The 20,375-nt window shown below is 35.9% G+C and overlaps 1 protein-coding gene across 1 annotated transcript in view; it reads right to left on the reverse strand.

The window, feature by feature from the left end:
• Positions 1 to 19,844, reverse strand: part of PDE8B (phosphodiesterase 8B) — a 44,067-nt gene extending 24,223 nt beyond the window's left edge. The window contains 8 exon segments of the mRNA XM_085322048.1: positions 884 to 1,024; positions 1,534 to 1,612; positions 4,195 to 4,283; positions 8,205 to 8,259; positions 9,649 to 9,708; positions 11,147 to 11,337; positions 16,620 to 16,676; positions 19,803 to 19,844. Of these exon segments, the coding sequence (XP_085178174.1) occupies positions 884 to 1,024; positions 1,534 to 1,612; positions 4,195 to 4,283; positions 8,205 to 8,259; positions 9,649 to 9,708; positions 11,147 to 11,337; positions 16,620 to 16,676; positions 19,803 to 19,844 (714 nt within the window).
• Between the last annotated feature and the right edge of the window lie 531 nt (positions 19,845 to 20,375).

Raw genomic sequence — 20,375 nt, forward strand, 5'->3', positions numbered from 1 at the left:
GAAGAGAGATTTTAAGGAGGGAACTACTTGGCAGCAGAGTAGGATGAAGTATGGAACTGGATGGAAGATCAGCTCTCTCATCTCTATCACAGTCAAAGACTGAGAGCTCTATCTCCCAGTGCAAAGAAAGCAGAGGGCCACTAAGCAGGCAATGCTAGCAGGTGGGCAGCCTATAGCAATGAGAAGCAAAGCAAGAGTGTCCTGCTGGCACTGCTAATGAACTTGCAAACTCGAGGCAGTGACTCCCAAAAGCTCAGGCCATTGCTGAAAGCAACTGAAGGACTGAAGAATGCCCCACAGTCTGTGATGCAGAAGGCAGTAGGAAAGGACTAGAGATATTTCTGCAACCCATGGGAGATGGGACAAGAGCCTGTTCCATTAACTGAGGGACATATGACCAGAAACATATAAAAAGAAATTGCACTAGGTGCTGATATATTTCGGTCATGGCAGATTATGTCATACGTTGCTTTAAGCATGCAGTGAATGAAGATTCTGCAGTTACGATAGAACCGTTAAACCTTTCACTTGGATGATGACACTAATTGAGAGACTGACTGAGGGACAAACACTTACGTTCCAACTAATAAAGAGCTACACGCTCTCACCAAAATGTAAGCACAGAAAACTTCCCTATATTAATCTTAAAACAACAGATGGGTTGAGAGGTTTGATCAGACTCTAAAATCAAAAGCTAAAGACATTTGTAGGCGCTGATATGAGGAATGGATTATTCTGGTCCTAAGACATCAGAGGAGCAAAATTCTGGTCATATATATGCAACTCAGGAAAGTACCATCATGTGTTTTTAACCCTAGAGCATTACAAAAAAAGCAGATTAGAAATCTAAATTTTGCACAGCTTTATTTTGTAATTTACTTACTTTTCCTTTTTTAATAAATGKGTTGATAGTGTCTAAAAGATCTGCACGATTTTTATCGCTTTTTGGTAGTTCAGTAAGTTCCTTGCCAATAAGCTCTCCCTTATGATACCCCATCATCCGTTCAAAGGCTGGATTAACATACTGTCAAAGAGAAAAGTACTTTAGGATAATGTGGAAAAGAACATACTTAAAAGATATTTACTTACATAAAAGAATCAAAGTGTTAAAAGATATACACCTAAAGCCATAATCACACATCCCTACAATTCACAGTTTTTCACATAAAAATATTATGCAAGTGGTGAAATATTTCTGAAAACAGAAGGAGATAYATAAATTATTATCAAAAAGCACAGAGACAGAACAAAGCTCCTTACTGTACAGATTATCTAGTTCTGTTAAGGATTTCATGCTGGTTTTAGCACAAGTAACATTAATTTACTAGAAATTATCATTTAAATAAAGTTACTAAAGATCTTAAAAATTCAGCCAGTGTTAACATGCAGCATTTTAAGCTAATTTATTGAAGAGAGCTTTCCAATGGGCAACAAAACTAAAATACCAAAATAAAACAACTACTGGGCAAAGATCTCTCTGGAATTTCTCTCTTCACATTTTATAGAATGATTGGCTTTTTTTTTTTCCCCTACCTGAATGACATGATCTTCACTGGTTATTTCTATAGCTTCCTGACAATGGTCTAATGCTGTAAATACTGCATTACAAGCTCTGAAATTAGTAAACAGTTCACATTAGTTTTATTGTTAAAATATTTTGCTTACTACAACTATATTATTACATTGTATTTATCRGTAGATGAATCACAAATTAGTACATTGTTTTGACTAAACCATGCAATCACCTCCATTGTTGTTTTTTTTCCAGGAAATTCAGCTTCAGACATTCACATATTGTTCACGTATTTTTACTGCAGATCACATTGTAAAATTGTTCATGGGTATCATCTTAATAGCAGGTTTCTTTCTCCAAACATGCTCTATACAGCAGGAGCTGTATTTTACAATTAGCAGTAAAAATAACAAATGATTTTGTGTTGCTACAACAGAATAGTAAAATTTTTATGATCATTAAAGATAACGAACACAAAAATCATTGTAGCAGAATTTTCAATATAGTAAATAGATCTGCACTATCAAAGAAGCTACAATATAACAAAATACAAATCATTTTTGGTTGTTTAAATTCTGAGGAAACAATTTAAGCTACCTCAAATTCCTAGTCACAAAAATTTCACTTTTCTTGCCTCCATGCAATAATTCAGTGACTTAATTTCTGTGCATCCTGATCTTGAATAAGGGCCAACGTGATCTCCAATTCCCATTTTTTCAGGGCTCTCCTTGAGCTAATGGAGGAAAACCCTTACCTTTTTGCTATAGCACTTAAATTGCTTAAATTATAATCTACCTAGGAGGGGATTAACATTAATATAAGCTCCTAATAATAGAAAGTAAACTATAGATATATAGTACATACTAAAAGAAACATCCCAGTCATTTCTGCATTGATAGATGCCAGTACTTTATCATTGATTTGGACTAAACACAAACTAACTATCTTTTATGTATATCCTTCTATCTCTCATTCTGGGGAGCACAAAATGAACCACAAATAAGCATTCCTGTATATAATCATTACCTAAAGGAACATCTTACTCACAGACTGTGTTGCTGACTTTGAATAAAGTACTGATGACTAGTGATTCATTAGCAGAGAAGCATTCTGCCTCAGAATTAAAGAAATATCAGTATGGCTAGTTCTGCTCATCATGAAAGTAACTCAAAAATAAATAGCATACAAAGACATATACACACAACTACGCTGATGAAGATTTGTAGGAAGAAGTATTGCATAATGAAGGAAACAGCAGTATCTCAGCTTGTACAAGAGTTCCTACTGTCATTTTTCAAAGAATGCTCTAGTAAGCCAAAACAGCTCCAAAGTGTGATTTTGTATTGTGTGAAATAACCTATCTATTGCAGTGATAGACACTACACTAGCATTGTGTTCCTGAAATGAATTATTCTGTGTGTTAAAGCGGGAAGTTTGAATTGAGGAAGATACAATAATTAGTAGAAAATGAAACAAATGAAAACAAAACATATAATAACAGACATCTGTTACTACCTTAAAAAAAAACATAATTAAAATTCTTGTACATTTTGGTAAACAGTAAAAGGCAGGTGGAAACGTCAAAAAGCTTCTACACAGAGAACATAAGGTGAAGAATACAGTAACTCTCCTCAGCTAAAAAATTAAGGGGGTCATTCATGCAAATTTTCAGTTTCTGACAGGAATCTGACTTTGAGCAACACTAGGCAACAGTAGCATCGGCTAAATTTGTGAAAACAAAGTCTTAGAAAAGCCTGCTGCTTAAATAGCAGCTCTGAATCCTTTAGTGGTCCCTATCTTGCTTCTCTGACTCAAGCGATAAAAAAATTAAAAATTATGTCATATTATAGAATTTGCTGCAGATGGAACTGTAATTCAATGAGATGTAGAGAACTGCATCTTTTCTGTATGACACTAATATTCAAGTGCTGTTTCCTCATATAGCTGAGCTGCAAACACATTTACATGTATGTATAAGCACCTATATTAAATAAAAAATTAGTCATATTAAATAAAAAGTGATAGTGGAATGAAAGTCATCTGTCTTTAATTCCTCACTAAGATAAAAATCAGTGATCCTGGTGTGAGTCTTGTCCAAGCAAGAAAATTAAAAACTGAGCGTATGAAGACTGTGCTCATCACAAGTTGTCAGATACGAAATCTCAGACATGAGATCAAGAATGACTTTATGAAGTTTTATTGTCATGTAAATTTTTAGCCCATAAACCTTACGCACAAGACAGTATTTTTTAAAATGCTCCCTTCTTGACTACATAAGCAGAAGTCATCATTCTGCAATATTTTTGCTGAAGAATCTCACCTAGATTTGTGTTAGTAAAGGCTGTTAGAAAATTGCCAAATTCAATATGGACACGTCAAGACACACAGGGCACAAGCAAGTATTAGAATAAAGGAGAGGTACTATATTTTGCATTAAGGAAAACATCATCTAAACCACCAGTGTATAAGACACACCAACTAAGTTTTCTCAGAGTACTAATCAATATAACGCTTGACTTTGTCCCTTACAAATGACTGAACAAGAAAACAAGGATATAGTAATTAACTAACATATAGATGCAAAGCACATAAATACATAGTTGAGAAGAAGCAGAAAGTAAACTGATACAATTATGTAAACCAAACAATTTATGTTTGAAGCTTCTTACACTCCTACATACCGTAATTTGAACTGAGATCGCACTTCTCCATATTCTATTTGAATCAGTTCATTGTAACAAGCAGTTATGCTGCTGTTCTCCATGAATCGCTGGAAGAGAAAGAAGAGTGCATAAAATAGATCTGAATGTTTTTAAACTATTATTTCTCTTCCTGCAACCAAAACTCTTAGTTGCGTCTTTGTATTCAGTACTCATCTTTTCCACAGAAATGATTTCATAGTTGTCAAGACAGCATTGCTAGTTAAATAAAAAGCAAGTATGACAACCTACTAAATAACAACTGTGAATTTTCCCATTTTGTTTTACGAACCCAATTAAGTATAGATAGTATAGAAAAAACAGTCTCACACAAAACCACTCTTGCATTGATGTTTCATTTTGGACATCTACCTCTTAATTCAGAATGCAAACGGAATACCTTAAAGATGTAACATATTCATGCTAGAACAGAAAAAAACAAACACATTTGATATTTCACTTTTTTTCCAAAGAACTATAGCAGCTGAAACACACAAGGTATAGTAACTTTGCTCTGCAAATAATCTTGCTGACCTGTAGCTTTTGAATTCTGAAGTGTAGAAAGGTATTTAAAGTAAGTAGCATGCTGACAACAGTTTACAAAACTTTTATGTTCTCCAGAAGGAGAGCATGTCCTCTAATCAGCAAAGGTAGTAAGCTGAATTGTGCTTGGTCCTGCYGAAATTAGAAATTAGATGTCAGTCACAAAAAATAGTGCATTCTCTGATGTCAGTTAAAGCAGACTGCTCATTAGTAAACTTTTGCTATGAAGAGCCAAACCATCCCTTTATAAATACACGCATAGATTTTCTGTTTTTCACAGAAAATACTCTGTGATGTCACTAGTTCTCACAGTACAACAGTGTGCTGCGCTGTGAGCCAGCAGTCAAACCTCTGGAGAACAAAGATCAATTTTAGAAAACCTACATTTCCCTTCTTTATGAAAAAGGCATATCAATGGCTTCATCCCAAGTTGCCAGTAATATGTAGAAAGTCAATTAAAAAACAAAACAAAACAGTTAACACAGGTCTAGTTCACTCCTTAGTGTTAACATCTTAAAATATTTCTGTAACTGCCACTTCACATAAGTGAATGTATAGGGAACCAAAAGGTACAGGATCAGCTTGGCAGAAGTGGTGCAAATAATGATGTGTTTTTGTGTAATAAACTGTCTCCAAGCATACTGTTCTTCTATGGCACTGTATATTTAGATTTTCAGTTTTAGGATGAACATTTTAAACATTCAAATATACTAGCTTTATATTTAAGACAGTATAAATTCATTAAAAATATGACAGTAACCTATTTTATAGACAAAGTTTACTAAAACATACTAAAGCTCTTTTTCTAAAATGCATTTTAAAATAGTGCTGTTTACTGGCAAAATTTAAAGAGAAAAATGTAACCACTACAGCAGCACAACCCACTAGCTAGGAATCAAGAATTACAGTTTGCTGAAGTGTTAGATCTTCTTTTGACTGCTGTATATGTATATGTGCATATATTTTTTATGCACAAAAAAAGATCATTAATTTAATAACACAAAATCCATTAATGACACAGGAAAAAAARATCAGAAGCTAGGTAAAATCCCAGGATTTTCTTAAGAAGGAAGAAAAAAAAGAATAAATATAATGATTTGTTCCTCGGCATTAAAAAAAAAAAAAAAGATGCCAAATAAATTTGTAAAATGAACAGCAAACACTCCTGAAATCTTTCTCTAGATATCATTCATAAGATCTTTTCATAATTGATTTCATTAGAAGAAATTTGAAGTGATTTCTTTAAGATTACTTACAATGTATTATATATGTATACATAAAAGTAGAAAGATATTTCTCTAACATGAATACAAACGAAGGTAGCAGAATATTTTTAAGAAGAACCAGCTATTTGATACTGGAAAAAAAAATGTGTTTGATATATTTGCAAGATATCTCCCCCAAAAGATTAAAGGAGTTTTCAGAAACCTTTGGATCTAAACCTGATGTCAAAAGTCTGATTACAGAAAGATGACATACCAGCTGGCTACAAGATCTGACTCTTCAAGTTGGAGATACATTTAGAAGGCAACCACCATCAGACAGAGCGACTACAATGAGTGTTTTGTTGAGGGAGAAGGAGGAAGAAAATGAGGAAAAAAGATGACAAAGGCTGATACGATGAATAGTGGTACAGCAAAATGAAGTTCGCAGAAAAATGAGATTGTAAAAATAAAAGGAAATATATAATTTGAGCAGATATGATTTTTCAAAAATCCTAGTCTCTGCATATGCTGGGACTTATGTATTTATTTATTTGGGGAGGGATGTTTTTTGTTTGCTTGTTTTTGCTGTGGCTTTTTTTTTGGGGGGGGGTATATTTTGTGTATGTTGTGTTTTTATTAATGGACTTAGAGCCTACAGATTCTCATCCGAGCAGAAAAAATTCTTACATCCTCTCTACTGTAAAAACAGGTTCTTGGACATCAGACATGTTTTAAAAGCTTGAAAATAATTCAATTATTATGTTATGCAAACTCCCCGATAAATCTGAGACAGCTGGAGGAAATGGCTAGAGTTGTACATAGGCTTCTGCGTTCGCTTGCCATAGTGATTGATCAAGTGCAGAAAGATTTTACCACTTTTACTTCCCTAGAAAGAAAGCATGACACTGAGATGTGTCACACACACACACTGTCTCCTGGGGCTGTACTTAGCACTGCACCTAGCAGTGCATCTAGCTCGCAGAAACACATTGCCCTGCACTTTTTAAATGGAATTCCAGGCTTCAGAGGAAATGAAGAGACTGCTGTTAGAAACATTAAAGCTTTCTGGGTTGAGAGAGCAAACTACATTAAGAAAACACTCGAATTCTTTGGCTGACCTTTCTCTCAGCCCTTACTTTTCCAATTATCACAGCATGTAAGCTCCTCAGAAATCTTTAATGCTTTTGTATGAATAGTATCCCTTCGAGAGAGGCAAGACCTATTACCTTCTTTTGGAGATTATCTGCAAATGGTCACTGAAGTGCCTGTCCTGCTTTGCAATGAAACTCAAACTAACTATGAATTAGGTCAGATATTGGACTTAAGCACCTTATGCACATAAYATATATGCACATTAGCATAGCATTCTGCTTGGGCTAATTCCCTCAGTTCTCTAATTCTCTTAACTAAAGTATCTACTAATGTGCTTCTACTGTTTCAATACATCAACTTTCTTACAAAGGTCCAGCTTGAACATTGCAACTATTTGATATTACATTAACCTAACCTTTAATACCTATGCAAACCACAAATAAAGATTGGGAGAGAGCAAGCAACTGAATCTAGATTTTCAGAGTTGAGAACTACTACTTATTCTGCTCTCTTCTACAAAGTCGTGCTGAGAAACAGCATGAGCAGTTGAGCTTCCCCTCTGTCTCCTGTACATTACAGTTTCTAACGCTCTCCTGAAAAGAAAGGGTTCAAGCCAACATAACAGACAAATCAAATCTCACTGAAAACAAGAACGCTTCTTAACTTCAGCAAGAGCTAGACTAGGYTTACATTCCTTTTAGAAGGGGAATTCTAGCCATCAGAAGCACACTGAGAGGTCCAGATGATCAGGCAGCATGCTGTGGTGTGCAGCACATATTAATCATGGTCCCAAAACATTATTTTTTCAATACACTCATAAACAAAACCCATCCACCATTTTCCCAGGCTGCAAGAAATTAATCTCAMCCTATTTCTGCATCTTCCAGAAGGATTAGCTAGGTCACAAATTCTCTTATGCCATATGCTTCTCAGATGTTTTGTTAAAAAAAGGAAAGGGTACTCGTTCAACAGTCACTGTTTTCCCATCAAAAACAAACAAACAAACAAAGCAACCCCCCCCCAAAACACATTTCTGATAGAAGCAAATGTGTGATTTATATGAAAGACTCGTTTTCCATTTGAAGAAGCGGAAGTGTTTGCAACTTGCTCAGCAATCATGATTTCTGTATTAAATATGTGTTTTATACATACTCTGTCAAAGCCTGCATGAAGAAGGGGAAGAACAGAAGTCTCTTCCTGGTCAGATCTACAGAAAGAAGAGATATGATCACATAACATTTGGTATCAATTTGACATAGTTACCTAAACATACTGCAGTAAGAACCATATTGCACAAATACATACAAAAATCATAAATTCCAAAAGTCGATCTTGTCATTATATTTCAAGATGCTATAAATATACACAACTGTTATTACAATCTGTTAATTATTCCTATGGCAGAACTTGGATATTCAAGACAAGTCTTGTCTCTCTTCAAACATACAAGGGTATTACAAAAATAAAGCATGAAGGAGATAAAAGACATCCTGTGACACCCTATGAAAAGGAATCTAAAAAGGTGTTTTTAAGTAAAATATGAAACATATTGTAAAATTTTAATCAGCACTAAACTTGGTCTCTATATTCTACTCTTGGCAGAAATAGCTGTTGTCTTCCCACTCAATTTGTTAATATTTTATTGAGTTTGGAAATTAACAAAATTAGAAGGTATTCAACAGTGTGCAGGAGTTCTAACAAAGACAAGAAAATTCTCTTTTTCTAAGCTATTTGATAAATAAAATATTAATTTAAGTCAGTAAAAATTTTGCCTGAATATATAAGCTATGAATTCCTGAATCAAGATTTCAGGAAACATTCTGGTGAGTTTAGTTTCCTCTAGAAACTAATACACAGTTTTCTAATTTTTCTTAGTTTATAAGCTATTATGTTATGATTCTCTGAAGAAAAGGTGGTAGAGATAGTTTTATTTTGTATTAATGGAAAGTTATCAAATATTTAAATGGTCCAATAGGTAACACCTCTTACGTATTCAGTTAAAAATAATTAAACTTACTTTGTAAGGCTTGCTAGTAGGATACTACTTGTTATTAGACAACCATAACACATTACTGTTTTCTATAAATAAAAATCTTTCACTAGGAGATATACTTGAGAGACATGGAGCTACTGGAGAGAGCCCAGCATAAGGCTACAAAGATGATCCGAGGGCTGAAGCATCTGCCCTATGAGGAACAGCTGTGAGAGCTGGGCCTCTTCAGCCTGGGGAAGAGAAGACTGAGGGGGGAATCTTACCAACGTGTACAAGTATCTGAAGGGASGGCGTCAAGGGGATGGGGACAAACTCTTTTCCGTTGTCCCATGTGTCAGGACAAGAGGCAATGGGCAGAAATTGAAGCACAGGAAGTTCCGCCTGAACTTGAGGGGGAATTTCTTCCCTGTGAGAGTGACGGAGCACTGGCACAGGTTGCCCAGAGAGGTTGTGGAGTCTCCTTCTCTGGAGATCTTCAAGGCCCACCTGGATGCAACCCTGTCTAACATGCTCTAGGTGACCCTGCTGAGCGGGGAGGTTGGACTAGATGATCTCCAGAGGTCCATTCCAACCTTACTGATTCTATGATTCTATGATACTTACATGCGTGGAACAACAGCAAGTATTACAGTATGTTCTGATGGCTTTGTGGCACGAAGAGACCTAGAGAAAAAAGTTCCTCAGTTGCATCGCACACTTTCTCAATACTACTTAAAATATCTTCACAGACAATCTACAAGAAAACTGAGCCTGAAAGATTCCACTGAATTCAGAAAATACGATGTCATGATGCCAAAACCTACCTASCCCTCTTAGATACTCAGTTTCCATTTTGCTACCAGATTCCCTTTTTTTGCACAACAAAGAGGATTTAGAGGCAATAAGATTCAAACACATAGGGCATGAACAGCAACTCTTCGAATACACTCTTCCAAACTAGTAAAGCTTTGCCCTGTCCACCTAGCTCATTTGGGGCAGACTGCTCTGAGTGTGTAAACTGAGAAGAGTCAGTCTCTGCAACATGTTTTCAATACCCACTGCTTGATTTACCATAAAATCTCTCCATCACAATCTCCTACCATTACCCTTCTAGAGATTGTAAATTTTTTTTATAAAGAGTTGGAAGTGTTTTGGGGGAATGCACATAAGAAAGGAGGGTATAGCTAAAACAACTGAGTACTTGTCTATGATAGAATATCATTTATGAAATGAAAAATAAGCAAAACTTTACAATTGAAAAGAGAGAGATGTTACCAAGGAACTGAAAGAAAATATGACCAATTATCAAATACAGAAGAATATTTCATTCTTCTTTCAGTGGTAAAGGATATATTTTTTTCAAACAYGTTACATTCTCCTGAATAAAGAGCCCTTACATATATTTGTCAGACTTTTAGAAGTATTTCCACTAGCACAAATAATAGAGTTTTAAAATACTATTTGTGATAAACATGGCAAAACTGTGCTCATGATGGACTGGAAAGTACAGCATGATATATGGTACAAAATGTATGCTTCAACTTAAAAAGTGTATCTTAGCACAGAATGTTAGAATACAAAGTGCTTACAAACTTAGAGCTATTAAGACAGTCGTGTGCATCAAAAAGTGATGTGAACTCTTGCAAAAAAAGAGTTCTGTGAAGTGTGCCTGACCTAGAGGACAGAACAACAGCACTCCTTGGAGGCCTTGCAGCTTCAGGTTTTGCTGCAGCAGTAACCCAAGAAGAAGTTTCTGTAACAGAGACAAACTGCATGGAATGACTTCACGACACCTCTGACTTACATTGTGATGGAAGCTTATGACCTAAAAAGCTAATTCTAGAAGTGAAATATCCACCTTGACAAAAGTGTATTTTTCGAACTGTATGCTCCTTCCAGATCTATGTACATGATAAATATAATCTATCTTTCTTTCCTCCCTCACTTTGAGTCTTCACCACAGTTTCTATCCTTCCTCTCAACGACAGAGCATTGCAAACCTCCTGGCCCCAATCTCCAAACTTTGTTTTTGGCTTTAAAGCTTCTTTCTGTACAACTAGGGGTTTGGGATTTGTACAATATATTATGAAGTTAAAGAGAAGTAGAAAGTCCATTAGGTTACCTGCAAATAGCTTCTGCATCAAAATATCTGGAGTTCCTATGATCTATAACAATTATTTCCTGGTGCTTATCAAGAAAACATTCAAGCGCTGACTCTGGTGTCCGGGCAATATTGCACCTGTATCCAGCTCTGTCACAAGCCCACCAGAAACCATCACTCTGGTTGTCTTCTTTTGCAAAGATCAGCAAAACCTGCAAAGTATGCAAAACAGCAGCACCACCTTAAACATACAAAACAGTTCTCTGCAGGGTGTAAACCTTAACGGTGACAAACACACTTCTACTATATGAAAGATCAAGTCTATTTTGAAAGCAGAAAGACTGGACTAGCGATTTTAAAACAGCTAATGTAGAAGCATGACTTTATCATCACTGTATCTATTAATAGAAGGTTAATCTTGTAGGATTGATATTTATTGTTTTCAAATCTGCTGTGTTTATTCTAGATGTAAACATGCCTTTATACAGCCCAGGCGATGAGTGATTATCCTGCCTTGCTCATTCTTTGAGCATCACAGCTTCAGGAACACTTCTGCTATTAAGGAAGTTTTTGTCACACAGGCATTTATCCATTAGGACTGAGACCACAGAAACAGCTTCCAGATGATAACTGAGTCTCTTCCAACTCATTTTCAAATTAAATTAGGAGCAACCCAAGGTAGACTGAAGGAAATATACAGAAGCATTACCACTCTCATTAGGCCATCCCAGCTACATGCACTTTCAATTGTAAGAAAACATCTGAAATGTAACAGCCTTAATTATCATTCTTCAAGGACAAACAATTAATGTAATATGTTTTTATTGATTATTTTTCCTTTAAGGTACAGCAAAATGGAGATAAGTCATTCTTTCAAAAACCAAAAATAACAACAACAGAGAGGCAGGTACAGACAGAGCCTGGTGGGGGAAAAAGCTCTGATCCAACAAACATCACAATTTTTACCCAACAATTTTTCCTAAGTTATAAAACTATATGTAGTAGTTTCATCAACATCAGCTGAACACTTGAGGAATTGCTCACACACAAACAGAGTATCAGTTAGGATGCATGCTAAGATGCTTTTCTAAAAAACAGATTTGATACTGTAGGAAATCTCTTTGCTAAGTGACACACAGAATACATGCTGAACACAGCTGTAATTGTGTACTACTTATTTTTAAGAAAATACATTTTTAGAAGGGAAGAGTTTTTCTGYCTTGCCCTGTAATGCTTACTAGCAGTGTATAAATTACAGTCAGCAACACAAGTCACATACACACTCTCCTTCACAATTTGCACATAATTACCACAGCAGCCTATCACTAACCATGCCACTCTGTGCTACAGGTGAAGAAGAAGATTGGCATAGCAGAAACATGCTGCAAAAAAGAAAGGCATCAAGAAAGCAAGTTTTTCCACAGCTATTCAAATTGCACTGAAAGGCTGCAGACTAAGAATAATCTATGTGTAAACTAAAATCCTGTTCATTTCACACATAAATGTCATGGCCAACTTCACTGAAATGATCTAACTGAGCAAAGCATGCAATATTTTCCCCAAAATGCCTATGAGAAAGGTCAACAACCCTTTATCAGTGCTGCTCTGTGTAACTGTGGTGTCACCATGTGAAATTCAACACCATCAGCCTAGAAGCTAGACAAGGCGACCATAACTTTTCTCTTATCTTCAGCTGTCTGGATTGTTGAATTCTAAACAATAAACAAAGCAATAAATGTTACTGTGGCAGTACTATCATTCCAGGTTTCTTTAAACATCAAAGAAAGTTATGTGCTAGGAATTTCAATAAGTATTAAAAAATACATCTAGAAGTTTTAATTTATTAGAAAGAGTAGTTAACAATAGAGTAGCTAACAATAAGCAGGTTTGGGTTACTGTCACTTAGCATCCAAGATAACAGCTGTCTCTCTATACAATAGCTCACTTATTTACAGTTATTAAAGYCTCTGAAAGCAGTTACATGGTTAAGTTGTAGACCTCTGCCTGTGGATACTCAGGTCAGGACCTTACTCTGATGCAATCTTCTGTTTGGTTCCAACTGCTATTAGCTTTATTTTGTTCCTAGTTTGATCAGTACAATGTTGTCAGCAAACAGGTTTTTCATGGTGCATTCTTTTTGTCTTTTTCCTCCTCTTGACATCCCCATTTTAGAAATAAAAGATTGCAAAATTCAGTCATTTACCAGCTGCAAAATACTGGAGCATAATTAAACTGCCCAGTCCCCCACTGGTAGCTAATTACAAGCATGTGAATCCTTCTGAAAACAATAATTTTAAAAGGTACAGTTAGCATATTATTGCCATGCTTTCTCATTAAAAAATTGTATGAATTTTACTGTAAACCATTAAAACAGACAAAGTAGAACTTTGCAAGTATACTGCAAGATATGCTCTCAAGATCAAGGTAAAAATTTAACAATTTGTTTGAATCACACTGTCAAGGAAAAGCTCAAATTCAACGCATGTCTCTTGGTGAAAGACATTTTATTTTTATATATATATATATAATCATTCATTTTTACTGTAAATAGATCATTTTGCTCAGTTAGGAGAAGTGCAGTCTTCTGCTGACATAATTCACATTTTTGGTGATATATTGGAATCTTATCATCCTTTTGAGTATTTGTACTGCACAACTATTGCATGTCTTGGCCCCATCTTATCATGCAAATACAGAAAATGGGCAGATTTGCCTCAAAGATCTCAAAATAAAACAGAAGAAACACAGGATACCACACAGAAACAACGAGAATGTTACAAACAGCAGCTTAAGAAGTCATAGCACACATCACCTAATTATTTTTATGTTCCTGCAGGTATCACAGCACAAGAGTTTTAAAAGCAGAAGACATCAGTGGCTTTGAAATAGTTAAGAATAAACTTGTTACACCTAAAACTGGCACGCGAGAATAGTTAAATGCTGGGAATCATATAAATGCTTCAATCACAGTTCTGTAGGGGAGACCATCATTAGCAGAACAGAAATGGAGTTTGACGTTAATGCTGTAAAAGAGGTGATGAGYAACAAATGCTTTAAGAGGGGAGTGTGGTATTTGAATGGAGGACAAGATTACGTCACAAGATAAATCACAAGATGTGTTTTTCTTTTATTGTAAATAAAAGAAATGATCATAGATGCCAGAAAAACTCTGTAGCAGTTTTCTCAAAGAGAGAAAGTTGTATTTGCTAAGACGAAAAGGAGAGAATGCAGTTACTAATATGCAAGACAAGAAGGACAACCGTAAAGTCAGTCACTGTTTCAATATGCTCATGAAATCCATGAATGCAGGATCAGCACCACAGTAACTTTACTAGCACACAACAAGAATTATTTCTTGTATATGAAAATTCTAAGCAGATGATGTCACACATCACCTTAAATGCTTGCTTTGGTAGTGCGTATTRTTACAGTTACTGTCACTCACTCTCTAGCTTTATTTTAACAGTTATTAATGGTTGCAGATGGAGGGTTTTTTTTTTTTCTTGTTTTGCAAGGTACTCCACAGAAACTGAAAATGGATTTTATTTATGGTCCAATCCCACAAATTAATCAGTTGCATAAAAGGCTTGACTTCAATCAATTCTGCCAAAAGCATGAATGAGATTTGATACAAGTCAGCTCTTTGGCCATTAGAAGCTATCTTCTACCAAAAGGCAAAACCCAAGACAAGCTCCAAGATTAAGAATGTGGAATCTATTGAATGTTTTATGGCAGACCATAGTCACAGCAACAGGCCTGCACTTCTCACACAAAAATTACAGGCTATTTCCAGGTTGGCATAGGTGTTCTGGTGCCAAACAATAGTTTAAATCACGCACCAAAATAAAAGGAACATTGCTAAGAAAAGCCTCAGCGAAAATTGTTTTAGTAAGCGAAACTAATTTATCAGACAATTATGGATAAAACTAAGCACCAACAAACAGACATTTAAAACATGATATTCAGTAGCTGTTTGCACTGCATAGAGAAATATGCAACTCTATTGTCAAAATGGAATAAAAGATTAATGCACGTGTTTTTAAATGAGTGGGTGTGTGCAATACTTGCCAGAATAGCTGAGGTAATGTAATTTGTTCCACAACTGAGTTAACACAAAGTGTTTTTCTGTTATTGTAAATAAGTCAATGTATGGCAATGCCTTTATGGAAAAGTCTTTAGTTAACGGTTGTACTTAAGATATACTTTCTGTAGTATCAGAGATTCTCTCTTAAATGACGTAGGGACAAAAATACCACCCACACCTTACTAGATGCCAAGAAGAAAAATGTCAAAAGCTTTTTTAAACAAAAATGCAAAACATTTTCTCTTCTTTCATGGTACTTGTTCAGTTAAATTACATCATAACAGACAACTCTGMTACTATGGTATTTTGACTAATATAGTTTCTACAAAGCACAAGGAGAATGCTGACATAAATTGAGAGAATTCCTACCTGCTAAATATTTTCTTGACTATCTTAAGACTATCCCAGCCTGAAGAACATGTTTTCCATGAACAATTCCACACATTTATGTTAAAATTCCTTATAAAAACACAGACTCTGCTCCCCTGATGAAGTTACTCTCCAACAAGATTGTAACATAAATATACTGTTTTATCAGATCAAGTCATTATTGAGACTGGATATTTAATATAGAAATAAAAATGTAAAGCTCTATGATGCATATATACATAATTTATTTTCCTTGAGAAAAAACATTATCCCATATGTAGGCTTTGCTTCCCAAAGTAAGAAATGGGAAAAAAGGGGGGGGGGGGTAAATTGTTGACTAGATACCTCTGTATTTTACAGAGCTAAGTGATCCGAGACAAAATGTTAGTTCAGACGACCACTGCATCACAGTGTCGCAAAGTTAAAGACTAAGATGATATTATTTCCTATCATCTGAGAGCTCTAAAACACAACACTGTAAGTTAAAAAATAACTCTTGGCATCTGTTTACTGGCACAGAAACAGTAGATACAGAAATAGCAGCAAAGATGTGCTTTTAAAAGCTGTTGCATGTTAAGCCAAAAATCAACATTTCTCACTGGAACTCATCCTATTTCTTGTACTTGTGACCTGTCAAAGCTCAGTTCTCTGTCCTGTTGCATAGTCCTTCAGCAAAACTCACCTGATACCTAGACTTCATAATGCAGTTCTCTGCTATAGTGCATCAGAAATGAACAGTTTTTAACATTCAGAGAGACAGCTTTTTTCTTGCTAATGCACACACAAAATATATTCCTACTGACAGGACATATAAAAGGAATGATTTTATGTTAATGGAAATCTGAGCTCCTTGTTTACCAATTTACATTACAGGCAGGTCTCTTCTCAGGCAATTAGATAAACCAAAATGCCAATTATCCATCGCACAGTCCTTGCACAAGTAAAATGAAAACATTATGCTTAACTATAAGGGTTGAACCTTAATTTCTTCACCCATTTAAACTAAATTGATTGTATCAAGAAACTGAAAGAACATCTTACCTGAATTGGATCTTGTGTCAGTCTCATGGGYCCAATCTGTATCTCTGTAGTTGAAGTCTGCTAAATAAGAGTAATAGAGGGTTTTTTTCAGTCTTGTTCTTAACAAGATTGCTTTTTAGAAGCAAGAATGAAAGATCGGACAGAACTATGAAGGATTCTCAAAGGCACATGACTAGCTGCCTTATTTTAGTTACTTTGAATATCTTGAACATGTTTTTACCAAACTCTTAATTCTGTCTTTGCCTTTATGTTGAAAAATTGTAGGTCTTTAAATAAGAAAAAGAAGAAATACCTCTCCCTTTCCTTCCTCTCCCCACAACAGAGTACCTGGTTACACAAAAAGACTTATATTTTGCCTAAGACTACACAAAGTTATTTTTTCTGTCTAAAATATTGCCTTATTCATTTGAAAATAATACAGAGCTTCAAAGTCTTGTGAAATATATTTGAGACTAATATTTTACTGTACTTGGCTTTAAAAAAAAAAGTGATTTCTCACACAATAAAATTTGTTTGGATTACAGATTGTTTTCCAGATCCATAGCCTTTAGTTTGCAAAAAAAAGCTTTACTACCATGTCAGTCACATCATTTTCAGAAGACATGACAGCATGAGAGAACATCATGATTTAATGCTATCACAAGAAAGCCAGCAAACACTGGTTATGGCTGCTTTGATGCCATAATTCCTAGAAACTGGACAACCTTTTATACTTCTTGTGTGCTGATACATTCAATACACTTTTCCTGTACATTACCAATTTGTTTCACTTCAGATCATTAATTACAGAATATTGGTGACCAACTGAGAAATACCTGTATCCTCCCATGGATGCATGTATGTAAGGAAAAACAACCAGCGCATTCTTAAACTATTCCTTCCCTTATCCACATGGAGGATTATTTACAAGTTCACAGTCTCTAAAAGGGTAGATTCTCTGCTTTTCTAACACTAATTACCCCAAGTAACTAAGCACTGCAAGTCACATATAGAACAAAACCTTGCTTGCAGGCAGATTCCTGGGATTTGCTCTGACACTCAGAAATCCTGGAATCTTATTTCTGCAACACTCTGCTCTGCATTGCTTGTTAGCTTGAGTGTTTTGTTGGGGTATTGGGGGTATTGCCTTGTTTTTAAATCTAGTATTTTTCAAAGGAATGTGGATAAACATTCAATATGGATGAAGTTACCGGTAACCAGTTTTCTTCCTTATAAGATACAATACTTTGTTAAGTATTAACAGCCTCACTTGCATGTGAGACAGTGGAATTATGTATAGGTATCACTGACATGCTGGACTTCATGCATCACAGAGTTGATTCTTCTCAGCCCAACAATATACGTCAGAAGGTGGCCACAGGCTGTACTCCAAGAGATCAAACTACAAAGAGCCTGTCACAGTTTTCCAAAGCAAAAGCTGCCCCCAATATATCTGTAATTAACCTCTCCTTTTCTCACACAAAAGCTTCACTTCCCACTTGAGCTGCTGCCATGTGGGAATGGAACTTAACGCAAGTAAGCATATCAGAATAGAAACATAAGTTAACACTGAACATCAACTAAAAGGTAATGAATAAGGTTAGAGTTCTCTGAAAGCTCCCAACCTTTCGCCACACCTCCCTCCCCAAAAAAGAAAAACTAAACACATTCATGCCCCAGTGGTATTATAGAGGAAACTCCTGTACGTTCTTTTATAGGGTCGGGGGCAGGTTTAGCTCAGTTGGTTAGACTGTGGTGCTGCTAATGCCAAGGTCGTGGGGTCAGTCCCCTGAGGGTTGGACTAGATGACCTTCAGAGGTCCCTTCCAACCTTACCATTCTGTGATTCTATGATCATGACTTACTTCGATTAAAAAAAATAGTTTAAGTAGTCTTAATAAAAGATGCTGTAATAAGAAGAATACACAGCAGACATCATATCAGCCCAAAGGCTTCTTTTTAAAAATACACAGCTCTGACTATCCTAAAATATATTGATYAGGGACTGGGAGCCTGGGGCTCCCAGCTGGGGCTGAGAGGACACAGATATCCATTTTATTATCCATTTTTCAATGCTACTAGGGAATTGGCATCATAAATGCACTATTTACACTGTGCTGCCACCTCAGAAGACATCCAGGTTTAATTTACTTAGTTTTGTCCAAAAGGGAATAATTGTGTCTAAAATGTAGATCTGTGCATGAAAGTCTACCGATCCCTTCACAGTTTCCTTTAAAGAGTGGTCACTTCAACAAACAAACAAACAAAAAACTCCCACACAAGGCCCTAAGCTGGTCAACTACATTTTTTATACAACACACAGACAGTTGAGACACCCAAATTAAGACTAGTAATGATCCTGAGCAGAGGAAGGACTAATAAACAATCTCACCAGAAACAGCAAAGAGTAAGTCCAAAATCCTCCTTCCTGGACTTGGAGTTCCAAGCTTGGTTTCACTGGCATTTCACAAGCTKTATCACTCACCTCAATTTGTATGCTCAAATTGCTCCAGATACAAATGGCTGACTCACTTTTCACTTTTAAGACACTTGCTGGAGGAGGCAGTAAGAATGATGATATGAGTGCCTAGTCTCCGTAAAAGTCCTGTGCTTCTCTCCTTGGCCTGAAGGAACTCAAGTTCACATCTTCCTAAATCCCAGAAGAATCTGACCATGTGGATGTTGCATATGAGTGGTATCACAACCATACCTCTGCTCATTTCCTGACTTCAGCAAATATCTCATTGCTGATTATTTCCTATTTCAATATATCTCTCATTATTTTATCGACTGCCAGGAAGAACTGCAAATAGACTTGCAACCTAAATCAATTAGTACAGTAGCTCTTGATAAACTTTGCTGGTAAAACATGTGGAGCCAAGCCTGGTTTCCACAGAGGAACCAGAAATTCCTGATTTCAAATGAGCAGAGGAACAGACATTGGGTTAGAAGCAAAGAAATCATTAACTAAACATCTGAGAAAAAGCTTAAAAATACTTAAGATTTTCTGTTTTAATATTTTAAAATGTCCAGTATTATTTCCAATATCACTGTAACCTCCTAGACCATTTCCATAGGAATCACCTATTAGGCAAACAATAAAAGMCAAAGCAAACTGTATTTTCTTAAATGCTGTTTTAAAATAAACCAGTGATCATCCATTACCTTACTATCATAGCAGTTCCATTAAGCAAAATGTACTTACCACTTCATTGAAGTTCCACCCTTTTAAATCTCCAATTCTCATTACCCCACCAAATGACTGAAGATGTATACAGCCTTTGTAACTTACACAGTCAATAATCAGTGACACAACCAGTATAACTGGTTATTAGACTACTTAGAGTAAAAAGGTCTTGAATAGTTCTTGATTGCTCCAGAGAAATGAATAGCAGCTAGAGCCAACCAAGAGATGAAGCAAATCTGTTGGGCAGTTCAGTCTCCTGGAAAAGGTCCAGACAGAAAGGCTGATTGAAAAGCTGTATCTGTACACAGGCAGGCAGCAGGCCCTGTGCAGATGCCAAGGGGGCCTAGAGACTCTTTTGTCCTGAAGGCTCCTTCCTCCTACCAGCTACATCTCTTTCCTTCATTACTTACTGACAGCCAAGGTAAGCCACCAGAACTATTCTCGTACTAATGCACCTCTTCCCTTTGTAGTGAATTTTCAGACCTCTGTCCTTTTGGTTTTCTAACTGGTAACTGAGCTAGGGCTCTCACTACACCACTATGTTCCCTGCTTCCTTTCATTCCCTGGCTGTATCTTTCCTGGTTGTGCCTC

This window comes from Rhea americana, unplaced genomic scaffold, assembly GCF_003343005.1.
Source record: "Rhea americana isolate MKP2758 unplaced genomic scaffold, rheAme1 scaffold_74, whole genome shotgun sequence".
NCBI lineage: Eukaryota > Metazoa > Chordata > Aves > Rheiformes > Rheidae > Rhea > Rhea americana.